At 35.2% G+C, this 16,844-nt stretch overlaps 1 protein-coding gene across 4 annotated transcripts in view; it reads left to right on the forward strand.

Annotated features, from left to right (window-relative positions):
• The window catches only part of LUZP2 (leucine zipper protein 2), a 205,176-nt gene that overhangs the window by 187,654 nt on the left and 678 nt on the right, over window positions 1-16,844 (forward strand). For all 4 annotated transcript variants that reach the window (XM_042035659.1, XM_042035658.1, XM_042035656.1 and 1 more), the window contains 2 exons: window positions 4,800-4,892; window positions 16,232-16,309. In XM_042035659.1, coding sequence (XP_041891593.1) covers window positions 4,800-4,892; window positions 16,232-16,309 — 171 coding nt within the window. The remainder of the gene's footprint in view (window positions 1-4,799; window positions 4,893-16,231; window positions 16,310-16,844) is intronic.

Below are 16,844 nucleotides of genomic sequence, written 5' to 3' on the forward strand. Positions count from 1 at the left end.
CATGTCATGCCAGACTACTCTAGAAAGGAATCTTTGCTCTGGTCTCTGACAGAGACTATCATCCTCCAGCTCTCAGTAGTTCAGGGAGGACTGTACTGGCTCTCCTATAGAAAGGATGTTCAATTACAGATGAGTTCCTCTGGTTCAAGATGTTAGGAGCTCGTTTTTTCCCCAAGAAGACTTTAACTAGAAGACTTATTTAGTAGGAAATACTAAAAATAGTGTTTGAAAACTTCAAGGTATCTTCCTTAGCTCTTGACAATAGCAAAAAAATGTGTTTCTGGACAAACTCCATTATTTCAGTATTTGAAGTTCATCAAAATGGGCATATCAAGACATTGACCATCATTAGAGGAAAACCATCAAGGCTATCATAGAGCTGGGGTTTTTTGGTCCTTGGATATCATGAACTTGTGCTCTGCCAGAAACTGCTTAGTTTGTTTGCTTACATTGAAAATACTGTGCAATCTTTCTGTTAGATCAGTATGAGTGCCTTTTTTTTTTTTTTTTTTAATGTGGAAATTGATTGTTAAGAAACCCTTAGTATAGAAAAGATTCATCTGTGAGAGTCTTAGTAGCAGGAAAAAATTGCATTGATGTGACCCATATTGGTGTTGGCAGACCGTCTAGAAAGTAGTCCTGTTCCTAGCACCCTGGCATCTCACATGAAAAACAGCTGACTACAAAGTAAGGATTGTGCAGTCATGCCCAAAAGTCATGTGAGAAGAAGAAAGAGCCAGTAACACTATTTCTAATACAGGAAATAATTGGGCAACATATCAAACCCATAAATCTCTTGAAAGATGGGATTCAGTTGACCTGATTTTGCAGTTTCATTTAGCAGTGAAGATGAGGGTATTACAACAATAGTGCACCCTTTGAGAAGAAAAGCTGTTTGATATTAGAAATTTAAAAATTATAAAGCATAACTGAAGGAAATTTCAAAGGCGTGAAGGAGAACTGATCTCTTATTTATTCCACTGCAAACTTTGGAAGAATTCTCAAAGAAATAAGGAGTTTCATTTACTTCTCTTCAATTATTTTGCAAGGCTTGCTGCAAACAAAGCACTCATCAACAGAGTCTAGTTTCCTCTGCAAGCATATACCTTCAGCTACATTTTAAACTATTATTTCAAGTATCTGGAATGCAAAACTTGGGTTTTAGTCAAGCTTGTAAGGTCTCACCAAGAAGAGGCTTCTAAGTTATTTCAAAGAAAAAAAACAAGATAGAAGATTTCATGTTCCTTGAAAAAATATTTGTATTTGAAATCCCTTATTGAAAAGATTTGAGACCAGTTTAGAACGCTTTTAGTAATTTGGGAAGGAGTTCATAATCTTTATCCAAACAATTTCACTCTGGAATACTTGATGTCATTTTTATTACGTAAGATGTCAGTCTAGTAAATAGGCCTCACTCAGATAAGTAATAGCATATTAATTTTTATAGAAGAGGTTATTTTTAACAATAAAACATTCTGTTTGCAAGTCTTCCTGTAAGACTCATGCATCATCACCAAGCATATAAGCCTCTAAACATTTTTTTTTCATGTAAAAAGTCAGTGTTCATCCTAAAATTTTATAGAATAAAACGGCCTAAATAGATGCAATAAACCCTCTGCTCTTTTGGCCAGAACTCAGATTTAAAGGACCCAGCCAGGGTCTTGCCCTTTGTTCTGCTTTCCTCCTTTGGCCTTTGTGAGAAGTGTGGTGGTGTTTTAAACTTGAACTTAAGACATGCAGATCAGTGTCACCTTGGGGTAATAGTATGGAAAATAATTGAAGATGATGGTTGTGTAATAACTGAAGGGCTGCAATGTCCGTCAATTAGAAAACAGGGGGAATGAAGCAACCCTGTTCATTTGGCTGGTGTCTGAGCAGTGCAGCTCTGGTAAGTGATTTTAAAAGTTTGTTACACAATCTGATCCTACTGGCTCAGGCAAGCATATAGAAATTGCAAAACCTCATAAAATCTTATATTTTGTTTGGGGAGAGGGAAAAAAAGAGTTCTAGTATGTAATAATGGACTTCCCTCTTTTTAAAATTAAACAGGAGACAATTGGAAGTTTTCCTGTTTTCCAGTTTCCTAGAAATAGGAAATGCTGTAAACATCTGAAAATGTGACACTTGGAAAGTACTTTCTTGATGACAACTTACCTAAAATCTCAAACCTCCCCTTGTTCTGTAGAAATGAGTACAATATGCTGAGAAATTGTGTATCGTTTGCTAAGGTATAATCTTAAGCAAGAATCAAATTCTGAAACAAGACACACTATGCACAGGTATTTATTCTTCTTGGTTAATAAGGCTTAAAGCTGTCTGGTTTTGCTGGCATTCCATGGGGATTCACTGACCGGGTAGTCAAGAAATCAAGTGAACATATGATTTATCAATTATTGAACATATACTTCTTTTATTCAATGGGAAGAAATTTAGGTTTGAAGAACTATAATTTCTTTCAGTCCGAACAGACAGGTCACTCAATACAGGTATTAAATGGCATTTATTATTTAACAAAACAATTACTTATATTGATCTTTTTGTTTACCTTCACATTACTTCCTCCAGTAGTCAGTTGCTCTATAAAACTAACAAATCCTCATTGGAGAGCTGTTAACCTATGTAGTGGTTTGGTCCAAAATACTCATTACTGTTTATCTGCTGTGAGATAAGAATTAGTAGAAATGCAAAGCAGGCACCAAACTTGAAAGAATATAAAGAAGTTTATTAACAGACCTAAAAGAGGGAAAAAAAAAAATTATACCACCTCCAGAACTCTCCTCCTCCCCCCACCTTCTCCCACTGACAATGTAAAAAGACAACCCTTAAGGTGTTCAGTCTGTTTACCACTTCCATAATAACCTTGTTTAGTCCATTTAGAAAGAGAAGTCTCTTCTTGCTCATGCTATGAAAACATTATCACAACGAGACAGCCGCCCACTTCCAAATATTGTTCAGTCCATTTAGGAAGAGGAGTCTCTCTGCCTGCGTGTGAGTCCCTTCCCCCGACTTGCAGCTTTTCCCGCAACTGCTTTCGAGGGTCCACTCTTGAAGTTTTTTGGGGTACAATTTTAAGGTTGAGCCATTCAGAAACAAAAACAGAGGCCCTTCTCCTTCCCTGGGAGTAAAGGGTCTTCATCATCTTCATCATTAGGACTATCTCTGGGAGCATCTCTAGGGACTGAGGTTTTCTCCTTTCCTGTTTGGAGCAAAAGTCCTCATCTGGTTCATCTCTCCCTGTCCAAACTTCTCATTAAATTACAGCTGCGTCAGCATCTGCCTATCTCAGCGCAGGTGCTTTTGCTTACGAGTTGAACACTCCACCCCCCATATCTTCATGAAATTACAACAGGATACTCTGATATATCATAGCTTCACAACAGAATTTCAGCTTTAAGCATCTCCTCTCTCTCTTCCCTCAGGTTTTCAGCTCTTCACAGCAATAAAAAGGGTTAATCTCACCTCGGCCTTGCAGCTTTGCAGCTGGAATGTTGAATCTTTCTTATCGAAGTGGAGAGGGGGGAGAGCCGAGCCGCTCCGGCTGCCCACAGCAAGGCAGTGGGGGGAGTTCCACGGCTGGAACAGGTCCATCGACTCCAGGATGGCCGTGGCCCGGCCCGGCCTGGCCCGAGCAGGGCCTGGCCGGGCCTGCTGGCCCCCACACGGGGCCCGCAGCCACCTGTCCCAGCACCGGAAACGAGAGAGAGTTTGGAGGGGGAGTTTGTCTATTCTTAAGTGTGTATCACAGAGGTGGTCACAACTTTAAGTGGCTTAGAGAATTGTCCATATTCAAACTGGCCAGCTGATAGGTTCTATCAGTTCCCAGAGGAAACTGTAAGCACCCCTTAGCAAGGACATCCCTTCCGGGACTATGCTTGCTAACCTATGACAACCTATTTGAACTATGTGACCTATTTTATTTCAACTATGAATTGAACATTTTTTCATGGTTCAAGTTAAACTGTAAATAGTGACCTGCTTGGTTTTATTTCTCCTGTTCTCCATCATTTCTGAAAACTTTGTATTACTTAGTAATTCAATTGAATATAAGTGACGTGAGAAAGGTTTCAAAACTGGTGTCTGAAGTTTTAATTTTCCTTTACAGAGAAATTATTTTGCTTTGTTTCCTGTCACCACACCCCTGAAGAGTTTCAATATGTCTTGCAGACAATTTCATGCTCTCAGGATAGTTTCAGTGCATGCTCTTCCTTTTTTGTCCTTTTGAATCTTAAGAGTTGCAGGAAATATTGAAAATTATGCTTAAAACAAGCAACAATTCGGTGGAAGGAAATTCACTGCTTATATAAAGCGATAGCAGAGTGCCTTCCCCATACAGCAGTCCATTTTGAGTGTAAGGAGAGAAAGGCATGAAGAGGAACATGTTTTGCCAGCTTGCAGCTTGGGAGGTCCCAGCAGAGAGAGGCTGTGGACAGATGAGGTAAGCTAAAGCAGTTCATAAACATGTCAACTCACAGCCTCAGTCTTCCCCAGAATCCACAAGAGTCAAAGCAATATGAGTTCTGAAAATGCTTTTTTCCCCCTCCTTTGGCATTTAGGTAGAATACCTTGATTATATATATGGAAGTAATTGCTTACAAGGGAGTGCTCTAACAAGAATGTATATTAAGACATTCCCTGTATAAAATTTGCGAAAATGCAGTATATAAAGTAGTTAGCAGTTTGCAGAAAAACCTCTTGGTTTTTCATTGTTATCCTGAATTTTCAAATGTGACTTATTTGATATTTTATCTCAAATATATTAACATTTAAAATTTTTTTTTTTTTTTTTTTTAATCTTTCAGGTCTGGCAAAATGTCTCAGCAGAGAAAGAGAATTTTCATGTGGCCTTGAAAAAGGAAGAAAATCAAAGCACCCAGGAGTGTGATTCTCAAGATGTAAGATTAGCTCACCTGAAAAACAGGATCTAATCTAGGCTGTATGAAAACATGAATACTTTAGGCGCCTATCAATGGGACTTTTCCTATTCAAGATGGTACACATATTTTATAAGCCAGCTATATTCTGTATTAAAGTGCTGAGGAGCAAATGCTCTTTGCTGTCAATCTGTGCATATATGTTACCTAGGTTTCTTTTAAAAGCTGCTTAATAGAACTGGTAGGGCTGTTGGCAGGAAGAGCAGTGGTGGAAAGTGTCTCATTTGATGTTTAACCATTCCAAGAATTCATTTGTTCCTGGTTGAAGTGTTGCCTGCATTACAGTGAGATGCAAAAACCTTGTTTACATATCTTCATATTTATTACTAATTTATTTATTTCTAATAATCAGGCACAGCCTTCACAGATGCTTCATTTAATAAAGCAAAACCTTTGGGGAGGTGTAAGAGATGACAGCTGAAATAGTTGAAAGGATGTGATATCATTCACTGACAGTCTAGAAAAGCTCCAAGCTGTGTTTTTCTTATGACAGCTCTGACAGAAAGCTAAATCTGGTGCTTTTACTGAGACAGTACATACAGTCAAACAGCATGGTATGAGCTCTTAACAGAAATCTCAAATGTATGTATTGTGGCTGTAATTATAAAGACACAAATAGAACAGGAAAAAAGAGGAAAATTGAGCAAGACAGATTTTGTTGAGAGAGTCTGCTCTGACTGTTGAGAATTTTCTGCTCAATAGTCCAAAAAGTATAGTGCTACTTTGACTAATTTGCAGGTGAAATATATATATTGAATATTTAACATATATTGAATATATTGTTGTATCTTGAGACTTAACAAAATCCTGTGGAGGTAACTGGGTAGCTTGCTGTTAGTGATCATAGCAGTGTGAAGAAAATTATGGGGAAAAAATCTTAGATAATTCAGTATACAACAGATTACTAAAAAAATTATATAGTATCCATTTATTACAAATATGTTACAAGTTTATTTAAGATCCCTCCCTTCTGCCCCATCCTCTAGAGAACAAGGAGAAATTGCATATCTGTAAGAGTGAATAATTTGCCATTGCACATTTCTTAATGTCTAGAAGTAAAGGAAACTTCATTTTGTTAATAAAAATTGAAGGAGGAGAAGGAAAACATGTAAAATTATGAAGCTGGAATTAACTCCATTTATATTATGACTAGAGGTTAGTTATCCCTTGGAAAAGTTATAGAAGGTTTGATGAAATGTAGAATACTTTCGGTAGAGAGTGAAATAATTTAGGCTAAATATTTGCGTAAAGATTTTCAAAAAGCTCTTTTTTACAGAAGTGAATACATTAAAAGAGAAAAAAAGAAAATAACTGTTAACATATTTCAAAAATCGAAAGAGTATTTAATTTCTGTATCAAGTACTGTGATGAAAGACACCTAAAAAATTCACTTTTCCATAAAACCAAGGTTTTAGTTATTTAGAATAGACGGTGGTTGTTTTTTTGTGCTTCTACCAACTAGTATTTCTAGCCATTTAATTAGTTAGCAGGGTATGCTGCTTTGTATGAGAAATTGGTCACTGCGGTGGTGCATCCCCTCTCCCACCCAGGGAAAGTAGATTACTGCAACTGAAGTTAGAAGTTTTCATGAGTTGAACTGTTTTTCAAGATTCAAGCTAAATTAAAACCTAACTCTATTCCCTGCATTTCTCTAAGTAACATTGTAATTCAAATAAAAGAAATTAGTCTATATGTCTATATTATCTATTATAGCCTCCATTGTTAAGCTATAATGGAATTAAGTTTTACATCATTTAATCTCTCAATTATCATATTTTAAGACCAATTCTATATTTATGGGACTCACATTTCCTTTAAATTTTAAATCTTTATGGTTTGCTAACTCTGTATTTGCCAAAACCTCCTGCATGGAGGAAAAAAAGCAGTAAAATCAATGAAAGCATACCTTAGGGGTATTCAAATTAACTATGCCTTGCTAGATAATGTTCCTTCTTGTAAAATTAAGCAGGCAATGGTTTTCCCAGTTTTATCTTTCTTCTAAACATGTTGCTGTTACAAATTAATTTTTCTACTGAAAAATGAGCATTATTTAATAGTTGTAGTTCCATCCCATTCACATTAAAAAAAAAATCTATCTAGGACTCACACTAATGCACAAACACTGTGCTTATGGTGTCTGTTGAAGGAATGTCTTTGACAGCAAAGTTACAAAACATATTGTGAGGACAACCATATCTCCAAGCAAGGAAGGCATAAATAGTGCTGTGTTTATCCAAATCAGAATTTTTTTGTGTAATTAAAAAATTTACAAGTACAGGGAGGCATGTTCTCCCTGTATGCATGAGACTTTTATATTTTTTTTTAAATATATTTTTTTAAATATTTTTTTCATATTAATATATGTAAAAATTCAAGGCCATCATGGGAGAATAAAACACTGGTTTGTCAGAATATCCTGATTTCACTTTAAATACCACAAAGGTAATGAAAATAATGAAAATGAGAAAATGTTCTTGTAAATTGAAGGATTGATTAAAAGAAAGCAATGAAATTTTCAAAGAAAACTAAAGCATTAAATATGTTTTTCATAACAGTTCTAACTATTCTACAAGTCTAAGGTCCATCCTTGTACCCTTTTCTGCTGTGGATTGCTCAATTGTGGAAATTACTATAGTAATTTCCCTGGTTGTTGTTTAAGTTAAAACTATTTTCTTTGTCTTACATACATTGTCCATCTGAACATAGGCTAACCTGAACATAAAAATAGTGCAGGTGATGACATTGGGCTAGCAACCTCTTCATCATCGTCATCATCATCATTATTATTATCTCACATTAACAGAGAGAGAGAGAGAGAGAAGGAAGAATTTAAATTATTAGCTTTGAGAACTGAACTAAAAATGTCTCTTTCCACAATTAACCTTCATATATTGGCATTAGAGATACCACCTTAAGTTCTGAAAGTACTGGAAGGAATTTATTTTCCCAAAGGATCATATTACTTCAGTAATACAAAGCTGCAATTTGTACCTGTGAACACTACCATTTTGAGAAAATTCAACACTTGGGAAGAGTTTTTATTGTATTTTTATCATTAGTTGGCTGTATGTATTTTTTTCTGAAGTTTTTACAGCTGCTTAACCCTCAATGAAGGAAGATTAAGCTTGGATGGCTAAGAACATATGACAGGTTCTAATGCAGCATTTTTTAAGAAAAATTAATGAAGATGTACTTAAAACTCTGTTGCTTAGAAACCTAATATTTCAGCAATCCTTTCTCAGAACTTTACAAAGATCCTTTTATTCTGTCTCTTATAAAAAAAATGTTATTTATATTTTGAAAGAATTAGGGTAGTAAAGACTAACTAGAGAAGAACATGCAATCTTACAGCTACTAAGGCAAAAAATAAAGCAAAATGGTTAGTTGCTGGTTCCAACCGGTGTTTTTAAGTCTTTATGGCTAAGCATCTCTGTCTTGAATTTGTGATCTTTCTGCAATTTTGCATTTGTGGGGTCTATGCCTGTTCACAGTAATTAATGTAGTTTACATTAGAACAAATACAGATGAAGATTTATTGACAAATGAGATACAGACTAGAAAATTTGGAAATTAGACACTGCTGATATTTATCTGTAATGCAGTTTGACATGGGACCAGTAATAGCCAGAAGTAGGTAGGATATCCTGTAATACATAATCTGAAATTGATCAAAACCAATAAAAATATTAATTTCAATATTCTTGTAAAATTTCCATTATTTAGATTATTTGTACTTGTTCTGGTTTGGCCAAATTTAGAAATACATCCTCTGAGAGAAGGCAGGTTACAACCATCCCTCCCCCACCAGGTTTGGGAAAAAATAAATTTTCCTCGAAGGAAAGTGAAAGAGATAAAAACTATTTATTTAACAAACACACAGGAAAAGGATAATGATGCTAAATAATAAAACCTCTCACTCTGCTGAGAGAAACCTGGGAAAATTTCATAGTCCTTTCGTAGATCTCTCTCTCTCCCTCCTTGGAGCTGGGATGGGGTGGTAGGCCCACCTCCAGGGCCAAGGCCTCAGTGGAAATTCCTCCTGATGTATTCTGATGTTGAAACAATCCAGCAGAGAAAAAAAGGGGAAAAAAACCAAGTCCCAGGAAAACAAAAGTTCAACTCTCCATCTCTCTCCGGAGAAAGAAAAACGAGCTGAAAAACTGGCCAAAAGCTAGCAGGGTGCTTTCCCCATTCTCACCCTTCTGCCACAGCTGAACACAGAGCCGTCTCTATCTCTGTGACCTTGAAAACATGCAAACAAACTGCTTAGAAAGTTCCCTCGGTTTTGTCTCTCCCCCCTCTCAGGCTTAGTTTAAAGGCACAGAAAGGCACAAAATTAATTTCTGGGCATGGGGCAGCAATAGGGGATACACATCACAAAGTCACCCCAAGACAGTACTTTATTAGATGCATCTTGTCAATACTACTTTTTCTTAGCCTTATCCAGAGATGTTTTCCTATGTCTGGCTCCTGAAAGTCTCTGTGCAGAACCAGAGTTCTGCAGAGCTCTTTCCCCTATATTCCTTCCCTTTTCTGTCTTCCCAAAAGCTTTTGGGATTTTGGCTTTTACAGCAGAATTTACTTTATTCCCTTTTCATATCAAATAATTCTTATGCATGTAACATATCATTTAAAACCACCTATTTGGTATTGCTAAAACATCAAAGAATTTATAAAATTATTCTTTCTTCTCTGTTGTCATCTTAGATTTTTTGCTCTTTGTAGAATCTTCTCTGATAAATAAAAGTGATAGTGCTTTTATTTACTGCCTTAATTTCCTGCAGTAAACAAACACTACACGTTCATTAATCATTCAGTGACAAAGGACATTGAGTAATGGAGCCAAAATTGTACACATTTCTAAGCAACCACAGCATTTTGCTTCATTTTTTAAAATCAGTTTCAGTTGCAGAGCTTTGATCACATTGTACTTTCTGATTGTTTTCCAAAGGGAGTAATAAGAGAAAAAAGTAACCATTGCTCTAAAAAAATTTCAAACTAATAAAATCCTTAAAGTTAATTTGATTCCATAAAGGAGAACTATGAAGGTCATAAGAAGGTACATCATCTGAGTTTAACCATCCCCTTAGTACACCGTGATCTAAAACAGGAGAAGGAAAAGCTGCAGAGGTGTCTGCTGAAAAGGCATATGCACATTTCACATACTTCTTGCTCTATATCTTTCTGGTAAACAGTGAGGGTTAAAACAGCTTCCAATACAGATCTGTAACAAATTCATGAGCAAATCTGATAAAATATGTCTTTGAATAAACTGTGAACCTAACTTGGTTAATGACAACTAAGATAACTAGTTTGTCAGCTGACCTAACCACACCATCCTTTTCTCCGGCATCTGGTTTATTTTCTTCAGAACTAACTCAGTGCTTTCTCCCCCATCACACTCTACAAACATCCTCCGTATCTACTTTTTTTGCCCTCTGAAGCCAAAAGCAGTAGTGATGAGAAGGATCACTGAAACTCCAATGTTTGGTCAACTAAATCTGTATGATGCTCTAGCAGCAGCAGAATTATTTTCTAACTGCAAAAGCTGTTATAATATCACTTATTTAAACTTGATTTCCTGTCCATTTGTGATTTGATTATTTGACCTTAAATTGTTATGATTTTTTGACCATAAAGCCAGTTCTTACTTGCTGAGTTGGTGCAATGGAAAACTAGTTACATTGTTCAGCTCTTTGCAGATAAAGTTGCATAGTTTAGTAGCCAATGGGCATGCTGAGTTCTAACTGGCTTGTTGAAAATTCTTTTTAAATGAAGATGCACACTTCATTTATCCACCTTTGTCATTTATACATCCAGCCGTGAACCGCTCCAACTTTGCTGTGTTACTTACTAGCAGAATTGAATACCACAACTTCTCAAATTTTGTCTGCATTACTGATTGAGATGCATATTTTATAACCAGAACACACACAGATACTTTGTTAATTGGACTCCATGACAAAAGCAACACAGCATTTCAAGGCATATCCCCCATCTCAATTTTTCTGTCATGTAAAATTTCTCACTTACTGTTCTTGATTTTTTTTCATTTTACAAAATGTATTGTTTAAAGCAAAATGCACTTTTATGAAAATTTGATTTTACAAACAAATAGATCATCAATGTGTTTCCTAAACTTTATTTAGACCAAGTAACAAGTGTTCAACATAACTTAATTTGTTCTGTTTCTCTGCCATATAGAAGAAAATAATAATAAAAATTCTGTTGTGCTTAGTCATAAAAATTAAAAACGTTGGTCAAATTAAATTTTAAGGACATGTTAAGAAACTGTGCAATTTGGAAAGAGTTAGTAACAGTGAAAACAGTGAAATTGTCTGTCCAACTATCAAACACACTTAAAAGATTTTTTTCTTGTAATCTCTCTTTGGAGAAGGTTTTGCTTTCATACTTAGAATTCTCAGTGCTGTTTTAGAGCTTTTAATGTTGAGTCTTCAAATGTTAGTTCTTTCTTGATGTTTTATGATAAAAATACTGTATATGTAATTTATTGAATATGTTTGTCTTACAAATATGCCCTTTATTGCAAAATATAGGGCAGATGTTCCAGACATACCACTCAGAAAACTTAATGGTGAAGTAATAATTCCTCAACATAAAAGTATAGAGATTATTCTGTGAAACTGATTTGTTCATGGGTGAAATTTGGAGATCTGTCACTAATGGTTAAATACAACTTCTAAAATTATTATATTTTTTTATTAAAGTGAACTAAGGAAGGGGTAGGAAAGAGAGGAGGCAGGGCTCTAAGCATCAGAGAAATCTCTTTCTGTCTTACTTCACTTCTCTGAGTCATAAAACTACTTCAAGGACTAGTCATCATTTACTGTGTATGTGGACAAAGACTGGCTATGATGGCAAGTGTTGAAGGTTTGTTTCCCGAATCTAGATAAAAGCAGATTGCTTGCCTGGGGACATGCAAATGAAACGAGGATCAAATATAACTGATTGAGAAGTCTCTAGGAACTGAGGAAAATATCTCCAGCAGAATCACTCTTCATCTCTGATGAGCCTATAAATGTGACCGTTTCAGTTAAAGCTTTGAGAAATGTTAAGCTTAGCTTAGGATGAGGAAAGCAATGAAATGTTCAAAATGCACCTTCTAACCTGGTGAAGTTTTTGACCAATGATCAGAGCAAATACTAACTGAGTCTCCAAACATTAGGAGCTGTGCTTCTGAATGAGATCAGGACTTCTGCCATCCCTGTTCCCCTTGAAACAGCCAATCTCAGGCTCCTTAAAAAAGGAGGCAGAAGAAAACACAAAATAGTTAGGGATAAAAGACCTGGTTTTTTCTAAATGCCAATGGCAGGAAATAAACTTCCGGAGTTAAGTTAGATTTTGAGAATATTATTAGCTTTTTTCTTTTGTTGTGCTGTCAGTTGCATAAATACAGGAGAGTATTTTTTAATAATCTTGCATGAAAAGTTCATTAGAAGACAGCCTTTCACCATGCTAACAATAGATTGCACTTTTTAAAATGTTGTGATATTTTAGTCATTCAGTATTTTTCAGCTAAATCAAAGCATGGTGTGTTGAATTGTCTTACTTTATAGCTTTCAAGGTATTTGGTCTTGCCCACCTAGGCTGTGTTTTCTCCCTTTTGATCTGCAGTTCTTATCCACCTGTCAGTTCAGGCACAAACAAGAAAATAGCCAACATTATTTGGTTGTATTAGTATGTTGACCCTGCATTCACATACTGCCTTTCTGTATTCCTGGAAAGCCATTAGCTTATGTACAAAGGGTCATCACCTGGCTATGCTGCCATCATTTAGCTCTTGGTGTTGGAGATTTTTCTTCCTAAAAAAATTTTTAGTATGTAGCTTAAGAGCCAGCAGGCTTCTCTGGAAGCACTAAGAAGAGGGGCACGCAAAAAAATCATTTCGTATTTATTCCAAACTCATTACATCTGCGTTGAAATATGAGACTGCTTTGCTTCCAGAGATACCTGTGTCTTGTTCAAAGTCTTCAGATGGTGAGAGAAAGGTAGTGCCTCTTCCCTGCCCTCCCTGGAAGCCAGCACAGATTTAAAACTTAGCTATGACTAATATTAGAGATCATGTGTAAACAGAACTCTTACAGCTTTCTGCCCAACAGCAGGGGAAATAGTCCATATTGTGAAATGTCATGCTACATTTGGTATGAAAACTAGAACATCCTTAAAGTATTCCTGACAATATTTTAAATTACAACCCTCTCTGTTATGTTGGTACAAGAGGATTCAATGGAGTTGTATTAAGCTAACAGGACTGACTTGAGACCAGGCAGGATTTTTTATTTTCTAAATATTTTCCTCAAAGATGCTTTTACTCTTTTGTTAGCATTTTGCTAGCATTTTATTAACATTTCAGTAATAATCTTTAAAAAAAAAAATGTTCATTCTGGAGGAAAAGCAATTGATCCTTCTCTGACAGAAATGGAGAAAGCTGTTTTTTGCCCAGTTGTGTGTCTCTCTGTTTAAGCATACTGTTGAGTAAAAGTGCAAGGTACAGGAATGCCTGGTCTTGTCGGGGAACAGAGTTCCTCCCTGACATATGTCCCTGAAATACTGAAATCTTGATTCAAAGCTTGGCACGATCCCACTATCTCTTCCCGCAGGTACTTCTAAAATCTCATTTCCATAAAATAAAAAAACCACTCTGACAACATTTCAACATCTTTATTTTCCAAAAGCAATTCTTTTTGCTTTTTGATAGTTTCTACTGTGTCGAGCTCTCATTCTGTCCTTAGTAATTAGTGTACCTCTAATGGGAGGGAATCTGACAGACAGAAGGAGTCACACAGACAAACATACAAAACAATCCATTACTTATCATAGAGGGAACTAGCAACAATAACAAAAGTTTAATATTTTACTTTCTTTGTCTGTCACCTAAGGTTGTGAAAGGTATTCTAGTACATTGGGTTTAAATTTCTCCATTGGTCTTCAGCTGAGGGACAGGAAGATATAAGTATTGTGTGTGTTTGTATATTTATGTGTTTATATATGCACATATAGGTGGATAGATAAATAGATACATATATAAGCATGTAAATACACACATAGGTGGGTATATATATGTGTGTTTATGTATATGCCTGAGGTATGTGGATGAGATGCAGTTTGGGTTCTGTTAAACCCAGTTTACAGATACAGCAGGAGATTATACTAATACTCATCTGATTCAGTTTAGGAACCAAACTGATAAAAAGCCACAACCAGCGTGTGTGTGTGTATATATATGTATGTATATATGTGTGTGTGTGTGTATGTGTGTATACACCTCATCCATAGGAACTGGTTATGATCTTGCCTATTGAACTGTTGTTGACTGATGGCATACTGAAAGTCATTGCTGTTGTTCAATCTGTAATTTATTTGTTAATGATGTACAATGTTTCACAGTGACAATGAATAATTAATTAATATTTTATGCTTTAACAACATAAAGGTATAGGAGTTGCTTTCTTTAGAAGAAGTCCCTACTATCTTTCTCCAGCAGTGATCCATATGGTGTGCTACTAAAAAGAAAAGAACTCTGAGTGAACAAATGTGAAATACTACAGACATAAGTCTTTATTGCTCTTTTCCTATCAAGATGGACTTTGTTATCTGGTCTATGAAAAGAATATGCAAAACTACTCACTTATAAAGAATTGTGTTTATCATTTTCTTTTATCTTCTCTAAGGCAGACCTGGTTATTTTTTTTCTTCCTTTGCATATGTCTTAAGAAGTTGACCTATAGTTTTTTTATGTCAATTAATAGTTTTTGCTTCCTATCTCCTATAAATTATGTTGGTGAAATAGGTTACCTATTTCATTTTTTAATATGTACAGTCAGAGCAAATTCTGGATATGTAAATGATCTTATATTTAATTAGCATTATTTCTGTCCTCTTCATTACACAGTTTGCAATACTGTTCATTGTTTGACCTATAGTATCTTTTGTCCTCAAGCTGCTCACCTAGAAGTCATCAAAACCCTCATTTTTTTCTGAACATGATTCAGCTTGAAATATTTTTTAAAATCTAGATTAATAGTAAATAATTTAAATGGATGTTTTGGCAGGACCACACTTAAAAGGTTTTGAAGTATTAGAAGTCTACTAAAAATTGTACTCTGTCATCTGACTTTTTAGTCTTTATCTAAAACATAAACCACATGTTTTTTGTTTGATGTTTTGTTTGGTTTTTTTGTCATAGAAGGAATAGGTGCTTTCTCAATAGACTTTATTTTAATCAATACTGCCTTGATTATTCCCTATATTAATCCAACTTTTATTTGCTATTATCTAGTGGGAAAATATGAAAAAGAGTTCCCCACATCAAATCCATCTGCATCATCTCAGAGGTTCACTTCAGTACCTTAAACATCACTAAACCCCCCCACTGTTGTGTTGGAAAGAGTCTTGATGACTTAAAACTTAAAAAAAACCCGGTCATTTTCACTCCATTTAAATGTATCCGTTTTAATAGCAAAACAAATAGAGAAATTCCAATGTGAACTCATTTTAGAGTAATGACCAAGTATTATCAATACTTTACTGTATTTCATGTTTAAACTTCTTTTCCTATGGCATCATTAATCCTACTGCTGAAGGGACTTTAATTTAAGTACAGTAGAATTTTTGGTGTTGAGTAAATCTCTGGTTTGATATCAGGAGATCTCCTTGGTTCAAAAATGTACTTTGTAATTAATTTTATTTATGCTGTGCAACTCTATTTTCCCAGATATTAAAAAGCATATTGGCAAAGAATATAACATTATTCCTTGAATAAAATGACAGCAATTAATGTAACAAGATTTTGTACCTTGAGAGTCATCTGACTTCCCCATTCAGTGACTTTATATTCCCATTCAGGGATTATTATACCTAAGAGATTTAAGAGTTTACACGAGAGAATAATAATAGAAAAGTTCTAACTGTAATGCTGATTTTCAACTGTTCGTTACTGTTTCCTCACCCATAAAAGACACTTGTAATTACTTTTCTGTTTCCTAGGACCACTTGTAGGAGTAAACTTTGCTATTGGTGATGAGATTTAAACATGAGGAAAAAAAAGCTGGAAAAGCATTAAATTTTTAAAGTTGCTGCCCCAAGACCATATTGTTAAAGTCTATTACAGGGATGATGGCAGTCTGGACTAAGCTTAGCTATGAAAAATTTGTTCCATTTCATCAACTAGGCTTAAAAGAAGAACCAGTGATTTTTTTTCTTTCTTTCTTTCTTTAGGAAAACTATGACTATTTTAGGAAAAAATATGAAGTAGTTATCTCTGACATTTGTATTGACAGGTTGCCAAGACATGTTTGGGGAATCATATTGATTCAACATCTCGTTTGAAGGCAGCAGAAACAGATACAAGCTTTCAGGTATTCTCTTTCAGAGTAATTGTTGGGGTTTTACTAAAAGGTCTTGTGAAACATGCAATTACTTGAAGTATACTTACACATTCTTCACCAAGTTCTGTCTCAAAACAGAAGACTACTTAGTTCAGACTGACTGCATCTGATTGCAGTGCATCTGTTCAAAATGCTTTCTAGCTGGTAACAATTTGAAAACTATTGAATATTTGAAGAACTAGTAGTCAAATTACTTAGTAGTCAAATGACTTAATTTGATAGTGTGATGTCTATAGCCCTGGAAGCAGGAGCAGGAAGAGATTTCCAAAATAATTATATATATAAAACTGTTATAATATATATATCATATGCGATTATATGAAGCTGTATGCAGCATCAGACTTGTATGGTTTTGCAATGTAGAGATTGTTCAATATGCTTCCTTTAATAGAGAGCAGAACCCTTTCCTAGGCGAATATTATATTCTGCTGCAGTAGTTTATGACTGGTACATCAGTTTAATAGAAATACAGCTCTATGTGCACTACTGCCATGGATTTTTAACA

The sequence above is a fragment of the Corvus kubaryi genome, unplaced genomic scaffold, assembly GCF_017639235.1.
Source record: "Corvus kubaryi isolate FWS band 111438036 unplaced genomic scaffold, C.kubaryi_AGA036_p1.0 37384, whole genome shotgun sequence".
Lineage (NCBI taxonomy): Eukaryota > Metazoa > Chordata > Aves > Passeriformes > Corvidae > Corvus > Corvus kubaryi.